The sequence below is a fragment of the Hydractinia symbiolongicarpus genome, chromosome 11 (assembly GCF_029227915.1).
Source record: "Hydractinia symbiolongicarpus strain clone_291-10 chromosome 11, HSymV2.1, whole genome shotgun sequence".
Lineage (NCBI taxonomy): Eukaryota > Metazoa > Cnidaria > Hydrozoa > Anthoathecata > Hydractiniidae > Hydractinia > Hydractinia symbiolongicarpus.
The window spans coordinates 20,790,968-20,800,325 of NC_079885.1; the positions used below are offsets into that span (position 1 = coordinate 20,790,968).

Consider the following 9,358-nt stretch of genomic DNA (forward strand, 5'->3'; position numbering starts at 1 on the left):
CTGGAACAAAATTGACAGGGTAAATTTATTGGAATTAATGAGGCTAACTACATAAAATATAGATCACTCACTACTTTTTGTGGCCAAGACAACAGAATTGAAGGCACTGTTTTCCATTTGGAAAGTACAAATTGTATTTAACAATTTGCTCAAGGTTGCCCTCATACTTATGGCTTTTTTGGCCAGTTGACACGCATACTAATCTACCATACTGAACACAAAGTTACGAAAAACACAAAATTTGATTAAGGTGTATTATGTGGTTTCACATTCCTAAAGGGTCATTCAAGAGTAGTTTTTACGTATCATAACTTAGCTATACTACATTATTGTAAGCTTATGAAACACAATGCAAAAACATAGGGTCGTAAGGAAAATGATGATGCCCTAATTTTTTTTTATCTTTTTTAAATATATATTTTGTATATGTCCAAACTTAATCTCACAAAAGCAATAATTACATTAACGGTCGCCACCATTATCGAAAAAAAAAATTCCAATTGGTCATTTGTGACTTCACACGTCATACATCACTTCTTAAAAAATTTATTGCTGGTTCGAGTGTTGAAGAATTTAACAACATGTGAAAGTAGGTAAACAAAGTGGAATTTCCAGATAAAGGCACCATTTGATAAAATAGTTTAGGTTTAGAACATATATCAGTAAAAAGACCCTAGTAGCAACAGTACAAATGAGCAAATATACCTTAAAGAATAAAGAGGTATTTTCCCCTTTTAGTTTTGGATTGTTGACTTAAATTTATTTCCACGATGCAACAAAAAAAGAAGCAACTTGAGTTTTAGGAAATATTTAAAAATTGTATAATAAAATTTAAAAAGAAAGAGTTTTGTTAATCATTATGAATTGAATTTTCTTCTTCTGACTGTAGCTAGAGGTAGCTATCTAGCTATCTAGCTAATGATTTGATTAAAGGATGACAGCAAAAATAATTTTCCATGATGCACCAAAAAGTAATTTAGTTAGATACCTACATCAAACCAAGGAAAAAACGTAAATATAACTTTCAAATCATCCATACCTTCGCAACTCCCTTTTCTTCTGCTGTATGAAAAGGATATATACCACAAACATGCCAATTCAAGCTGATAATTTGGTACTTTTAAATCTTCTTTTTAATGAAGCCATAAATAAAACAGGTTTGTGCGCATTATAAACGTTCAAATTAAACGGGGGGTACAAAGCCTATTTACTGGCATTTTTAGCTAACATTTATAAGAGCTGCTTGGTCCAAACTTATTTGTTCTATTAGACAAAAAAATAACCTACCTTTTCGTGAAAAAATATCAGTCATATTTCCTTAAGCTGATTTTATATGATTTTTTTTCTATCGAAATTTTGAGAATCTCAATAATTCTCTTGGTATACTTCGCGTAGCAAACTGGCTCCACAATTTCGCTTCGCTCGCGAAGCTCAATTGCTTCGCAAAAAATAACCTACCTTTTCGTGAAAAAATATCAGTCATATCTCCTTAAGCTGATTTTATATGATTTTTTTTCTATCGAAATTTTGAGAATCTAAATAATTCTCTTGGTATACTTCGCGTAGCCAACTGGCTCCACAATTTCGCTTCGCTCGCGAAGCTCAATTGCTTCGCAAAAATTAACCTATCTTTTCGTGAAAAAATACCAGTCATATCTCCTTAAGCTGATTTTATATGATTTTTTTTCTATCGAAATTTTGAGAATCTCAATAATTCTCTTGGTTCGCGTAGCAAACTGGCTCCACAATTTCGCTTCGCAAAAATTAATTTTGTCCTTAGAGTAAAGAAAAGTTAATTTGAAATAGGGGTTTAGTGAATTGAATCTTCAATTAATTTAAATAGACATTCTTCTGTGTCAGTGCTTGTACACAGCTGTGGTAAGAGGAAGTATTTTAGTACTTTTATGATGGGCCGTGAATAAAGGAGTGCTCATTGCCGTGCCTTCGATGTGTTGGTAATAATCATCTTTGAAAATAAAACAATTATGTTTTATACAGAGAGAAATGGTTGGATTCAGTGAAAATATATACAGCCAGTCTCACAGTAACAAGAATAGCTACTGTATATTTTTTGATTGTCATAAGGTACCCAAGGATTCATTTTAGAATCCTTGCGGGAACTTACTAAGTAAAAAAAAACATCGAGGGTATGTGAACGTTGCCTCGCCTATCAAGAAGAACTGCATCGATTAAACATGCCTTTTCTCAGTGATATGCTGTTTATCAACAGAGGACCTGTGGCCAAAAAATTCTGCACATAACTTTGACAGAGAACATGATGGCAGACATACTGCGATTGTATCGCAAACAAACTTGCAGGGTAGAGTTTGTCTTTTTTTAAAGCCGAGTCAACGAAATTAAAAGCGCTGTTTTGTATAATTAATTAAGCTAGTTCGAGATAATTCGGGCGAGTTAATTCGGGCGAGTTAATTCGGGCGAGTTGAAGAGTTATCAGTGTGGAGCGCAAATTTTATTCAAAAATAATTTAAATTATTTTTATGTTGCCTAAAGGGTCTATCTTGTTTCTAAGGACAAACTTTTTGACAGAAAGAACATTTTTCTTGGAAAATTTAGCAAAATTTCACATGTCGCTAAAATCTGCGTAAAACAGTAAAAACTAACGCAAACTTCGCTATCTTTTTAATTTTTGTATCAGAGATAAATTACATTTTCAAACATCCATATTTCTTACCAAAATGTAAACGCCAGCCTTGTTTTAATGCTGGGAAATCTAAAAAAATTATGTTATATTTTGATAGCTTATTTATGATAGTTATCAAGTAACATATACTTTTATGAACTTGTTTCAATAGTTGGTGAATAAATAAGAGATGATTTTTCTTAAATTAACCATGGCACTTATTAGGCTATTGCCCTTTATGTTAGCAAGTAATGACTTAACGACAGATTCTCATATGTGATCTGTAAATCCTGACATGTTTTCTGTTGCAGAGTTGTTAGCTGATACTATGGGTCTGAGGGGGAAAATACGTTTATGTAGGTTAGGTAATACATAAAAAATGGTGGCATACATGGAAAAGTAGTGGGTTCTAAAAATTAGCAACTCCCCGTGTTATTATATGTCTACAAAAAAGGAAGCGAATAAATATTGATATATTCTTCGCAATCTGGAGAGTGGGATGAAAAGGTAGTTTTTTGTATTCTAAAGTTGACAGTTTATTTTAGAAATATAATCAGTTTCATTCATGATGACAAGACTGACACCATTGTCTGACTATTTAAATTAAATATAAGGTCAGGGTTTGTTTTTCAAATGTTGTAGGAGTGAACTTTCTTTGTATGACAAATTTTGGGTTGTAAATGCTTGTTGGTTGGGGGATAATTAGCAGTAATGTCACATTTTATTCCTTTGATATATCCCTGAAGATTATGATTTTGGATAGCAGTTGCGGTCTGTTTGAAAGTTTTTTTAACCAGGAAAAAGCTTGAATAGCATGAGCGAAAATGATATCCATGCATGATCCAAGCCTCTGTTCAATTTATTAAGGGAATTGAAATGGTCGATTAAAGAGGTGGACGTGGTTGGTATAAATTTTATTCCTTTGATAACGTTGTTTTCGATTCGAAATTTAATAATTTGTGAGAGGATAAATTTATGGTCAATCAATTTTTTCTCTTTTTGTTCGCATTTTCGCTTAGCCACGTCACATGGATAAGTACTTCCCACGTTCAGTATTTTGTGTAATGTGTTTTTTATACTTAACGTTTTTATTGACTAATATCGATCACGTGATTGGACACTATTTTTCTGTAGCGACCAGCTAACATGTAAAGAAATAAAAATTACAAACAAGCTTTCGTGAAATTTGAACGCTGGATTTTGACTTTCTGTACGTGCAAAAGAAATTAGAGCTAAAAATCCACGAATTAGCAAATGCGATAGATTTCTATCGAATTTGTTGTGACGGGAAATAGATTTTTTAACGATTTAACGATCAGATTTTAATATTTACCAAACATGTGTAAAAATAAAACAGAATTATAAAAAAAATGTACTCACTTTGTTATTTTCTATTATACCGCGTATTTTTTCACTTTGATTATAAATTTCCCATATGTTAACACACTCAGAAACCTAAAAACACATTTTAAATTGAAAGAATAGAATGGTGTAAAAATAAAGACAAATTAATATATACACTTTGTTTAAGAACGTGCAAAATGCTTTTGGAACTTGTTCCGTGTAATATCGCTCCTGTTCTGGAAAGTGTTAGGAATCAGAGCAAGGTGTATGTTCACTTTTTACACCAGGACAAAGTTGGGCTGTAAACCTTGTGGGGTTTTAAATATTTAAAGATTAAAAAACATATAGTTAAACAAGTGTGCCATCTGCTTAAGATGTTAGTAATTCTTCTAAAAAAACTTGCGGTAGTACTTTTACAGCTTATTCTGTTAAATCATGGATATACGAAAAGAGATCTATATCTGTGGTTAAATTTTGCATTGACAAATTCAATATAACATATTTGAGTACATCAGGTTACAATAAAACTAAGCGAGTCCAAATTACAAGAATATCACGTCCAGTCTATAGCTACAACACAAAAACATCAATTTCCATATTGAGAAAAGACTAAGAAATGACAGTACGCTTACGTTGTGTTCCAGCCTTTTTTAATATTCTCCTAACTTAAATGTGTGGGTGATTGAGTCTAACTGTATCAGCGAGGCAAAAAAATAACAAGAGAGAATAGAATATAGTTTTTACTTGTCGTAATCCCGTGGAAAATCTGTATCACATTCCCTATTTCGACCAAGAATATTTCGTGCATTCTCAACACGAAATCAGCCAAGTGACAGGCAAGATGGACATTAAACATATTTTTTAAAAATTGCTTAACATTTGTTTCTCAAACTTTTCTGTCTATAAAGAGTGGGTGCATCATAATAATCGAGACATTCTCGATTATTATGTACACAACCTTGCTATTTTTATTTTTAAATTTTCATTCGACCAAAAAAGGGTACTGTTTTCTTATTAACCGCTTTCTTATCACTTTAACAGAAAATCACGGAGACAAAAACTTTATACGGTATTGTAAAGAACTGACTGGTAAAATAAATATATACTAATTCTCACACAGTAAAAAAAATTCTTACAGGTGTTCATACGCCATCTTGTCACTCAGCTTCAATTTATGAGCTTCTGTCGCAGTAAATTTGAGAATTTACAACGAATTTCTCGCAAACACTTTATCACTTTATCAATATCTCGAAATTTTGTCAATTGCAAGATCTAAGCCTTAATGCAATTTACAGTTATACCAATGCGATGCATTTACGGTTAAAACGGAACTTGTAACGAGGGAAACCTTATATAAACACATTTCAATTTTCTTGCTTAAAACAAAACGAAGAAGGAATGGTTGTTTTTTTTTTTTTTTTTTTTTTTTTATGTTCTTTGTTTTTGCTGTTTTTGTTTTTGTTGTTTTGTTGTTTTGTTGTTTTGTTGTTTTGTTGTTTTGTTGTTTTGTTGTTTTGTTGTTTTTATTGTTTTTGTTTTTGTTGTTTTGTTGTTTTGTTGTTTTTATTGTTATTGTCACTGTTGTTGTTTGTTTTTTTTGTAGCTAGTTTTTGTTGTTACTGTCATTGTCACTGTTGTTGTTGTTGTTGTTGCGTCTACTGTTGTTATTGTTGTTGTTGTTGTTTTGGCAATGCATACAATAGCCACAACAGAATTATAAACTTTATCAGTGATACATCATAAATCCTGATTCATGGTTTATGATAAATATGTTTTGCCGACAAAAAAACAACAACATAAAGCTTGGTGTTTTATATCAACATAAAGCTACAGCATATTAAGATACTAAATAGTCGTCGACACACATTAAAAACGTGAATTATTAAAAAAAAAGGGTGCATCTTGCTATCTTCAACGTGCGAAATTTCGAACGTCTAACTTGTTACATTTCTCTCTAATCGCAGATGTCAGCATTATTTTGAAAGAAAAGGTGAGGTTAGGAAAGTATCAAAAATATTCAGTATTATATCGCAACGTGATATCAAAAGAATTAAAAAAAATAAAAATTAAAGCATATAATCAAACAATCGTGTTTTCGGGTCTGTATTTTATGCGCGGCTTTTTTTGATTTGTTCATTCAAACCGACGTTTTTCGTTTTCACTAAGCAAAGGAGAAACAATTACTCGAAAATAAGCGCAGAGGTGATTAGGTGTAGCATCTTAAGGGGAAATCCTGTGAAAAAAAAATTTTGTACAATATTTTTATTTTTAACTTTCCCCCCTCCCCCCTCCCTTTTTATTAGAAAATTAAAAGTTGATTACAAAAATTGTCATTCCCGCCCTAGTGCTTTGACAGAGGCGGAGCTGAACAAACAAATTTGATTGACAGCTCAAGAACAATAAGTATTTGAAAAATCTGAATTTTGAATAGAGAGAAATATTTAATTTTTATTAAAATTAAACAATGTATCCTTTTGTTTGCATTGTCTAGTTTAGAAATATTTTAAGTATCAATTTAATGCACTAAGGGGTGCCAACAGTTCCTGATGAGTTTAATTGTTGTTAAAGAGAAAAGAATGATATTGTCTTCGTGCTCTGCTATATAAATAGACGGAGAAGTAAATTTATTTTTCACTTGTTTGTAAACCACTCTTCGTTAAGTACACAAGCTATGACGTCAATGAAAGCTGAAGACATCGCGATGCGTTTGTGGAAGTTAAAAAAAGAAAGAGAAGAAGAAGACACGAAATCAAGGAGAAAGCAGAGCGACTTGTCAAGTACTGGCTCAGATATGGATGATTTCGAGGTATTATCTTACGAGGAGAATGGAGATGATATTGAAGAGGAAGAAGAAGAGGACAAAAAGTTGGATTCGAATAAAGATGTTGTAATGACGGAAACAAAACCGACACAATCGTACATCGCGCTTATCGCAACAGCGATTTTAAAATCGTCTGAGAAAAGACTAGTGCTGTCAGATATTTACAAGTACATTATGGACAAATATCCGTTTTTTCAAAGTCAAGATAAAAGTTGGAGAAACAGCATCCGACATAATTTATCATTAAACGAATGTTTCATAAAAGTTGGAAGAAGCGAGCAAGGGAAGGGACACTACTGGGCGATACACCCGGCAAATTACGACGACTTTTCACAGGGTGATTTTCGACGCCGTCGAGCAAGAAGGCGAGTGCGACGGAGCTTTTTCGATTGCCTTCCTTACGGTTCGTACTCAATGCGACAACAGCCGATTTCCCGGCAGTTATATTACCCCGATCATTACACGATGGTTCCTTACGAAAATCAACGGCAACATTATTACAAACGGTTTATGCCTGCAGAATTCCGACCGAGAATTACCGAAATAGCCGCGAAAAAGTTCGAACGAATACCCGAGTTAACAAAATTCAACGAAAAGCCGTTCTATTCCGTCACGTCGGCTCTGCGTCCAAACGAGAATCAAAACAAAGGTAAAAAATCAACTTTATTCACAATCGATAACATTCTCAATAACAACAAACAAGACGAAAGTCGTAATGAAAAAGTGGATAAACTTTCAAGTCCAGCTTTTGCATGTAATTGCCACTCTTGCGGCGTGAGAGACTCGAGAATGTTCCCGACGTATCACGGCGCGTGGTCAAAATACACGTCGTCGGGATTTTCACGTCAGTTTATATGTTGACGGTGAAATAAACGTTTCGACAAAACAGAAAGATAGGACTTAATATTTTACTAACACCAACAATTTCTTGTTCAACAGATTGTAAATGTTTTTATTAATATATAATATAAATATATATATATAATAGATATGATAAATACTTGTATATAACCGGGATAATTTATGAAAACTTATATCAAATTAAAAAATGTTCTGTTCTTTATAAGCCTTCGTCTCCGACCTAATTTCAACCTCGACTGTTGTTACCTCTTTTGGAAGGAATCAAAGACAGAAGTAAATATGAAAAAAAGTCTGGATGCAACTTGCAAAGATAATTGAACACAATTTTTCTTGAAACTCGTTCTTTTTGTTTTAGGTCTTTGACCTTTATTTTTTTGAAACTGATAATTGAAATACTGTTAAAACATGGTTTGAAAAAATTAGAAACGGCTTACATCTGATGAAAGAGAGCCAAGGTATAACATGTTTTCAAAATTGATTACACTAAACCTCTACGGCTTGAATTTCTTTGAGAAAAATGTTGTAAAAATTCAAATATTACATCAAAGAAATTTGGCGCCTACTAATCGTGCCCTTGGACAATATTTTTAGAACGTTATTGATTTATGAAATTGAGTTTTAATGATTACCGTAAAAAGAATTCTTAAATATGTGTTTCACTGCCATGCTGAGGAGGTTTCCGTGATCTTTTTAAAAATCAAAAAACATCGGTATAAGCTCGCTTAAACTGTTGGCAAAAAAAACAGTCGATTTACGCTGTCAAACATGTGAGGCTAATTGGTGAAAACGAGGCTCACACATATATTCAACGAGGAGGTTTGATTTCAGAAAGTGCTAATATCCACTAAGTTATAATACCAACTTGAGAATTCAGTTTTGTGAAGAAATTTACACGAAGACTTAAGGGAGACCTGTGTACGAGGTGTGCTTTTATGTCAATCAAAACATGTTGTTCACAGCATAAATATATTTTTCACTTTGTGTCAAATACAAGAAATATACTTACTCGTTCGTTTGACGAAGTGTAAATGATATTGTTTTTGTGACTGTGAGAGGACATTTGTATGGTCCTTAAAAAATAAAATCTTCTAAAGATGCTGCAATCCTGGACATAATATTATTGGAAAAGGCCGATTTTTGGCTATTTCTCGAACTGGCCAAATGGAATCGCCCCGTCAAAACTATGCAGCCGGCAGGCTGCAAAAGCTTCGCCAGGTAAATAGCATCAAAAATGCGCTACTGGTAGTTTCTGCCATGTCCGCATTTCAGAACAATCCACACGACGGCCCACTAAGGTGCTAAAATTCGGGGAAACGGGGTGTGCTGATGTCAGCAAAAATTAGTATGGGTTAGTATGGGTTGAAACTAACCAAATAACCTAAGATTCGTGCGATCATTGACAAGTGAACTTTGACAAGTTCTTAATGCCTTTGTCTTTTGTAGAAACAGTGTTTATAACTGCTTGTGGGACGAACTATGAATTTCGTCCCTCCTTTCCAATAAATTAAGTCCGGGATTGTAACGATCGGTTGTTTATTTTTAATTTTCTATACAATGTGACTTTAAACACGTATTTTTGTACCCTTAGTACCTAGGATCCTTTCGCTAATTTGAAATATTGAAAAGTCTATTTTATACTCTCTGCTTTATATCTCTTCCCTTTATGTATGTATTAGTACTTTTGTATTAGT

The 9,358-nt window shown here is 33.0% G+C and overlaps 1 protein-coding gene across 1 annotated transcript; it reads left to right on the top strand.

Annotated features, from left to right (window-relative positions):
- Nucleotides 1-6,625: 6,625 nt before the first annotated feature.
- Nucleotides 6,626-7,841, top strand: LOC130614277 (forkhead box protein fkh-2-like). Its single transcript, XM_057435699.1, has one exon. The coding sequence runs from the start codon at nucleotides 6,657-6,659 to the stop codon at nucleotides 7,665-7,667; it is 1,011 nt and encodes a 336-aa protein (XP_057291682.1). The 5' UTR covers nucleotides 6,626-6,656; the 3' UTR covers nucleotides 7,668-7,841.
- Nucleotides 7,842-9,358: the final 1,517 nt, after the last annotated feature.

Bases quoted from the DNA above. Each gene is read 5' to 3' on its own strand.
- LOC130614277 (XM_057435699.1), top strand. From the start codon at position 6,657: ATGACGTCAATGAAAGCTGAAGACATCGCGATGCGTTTGTGGAAGTTA.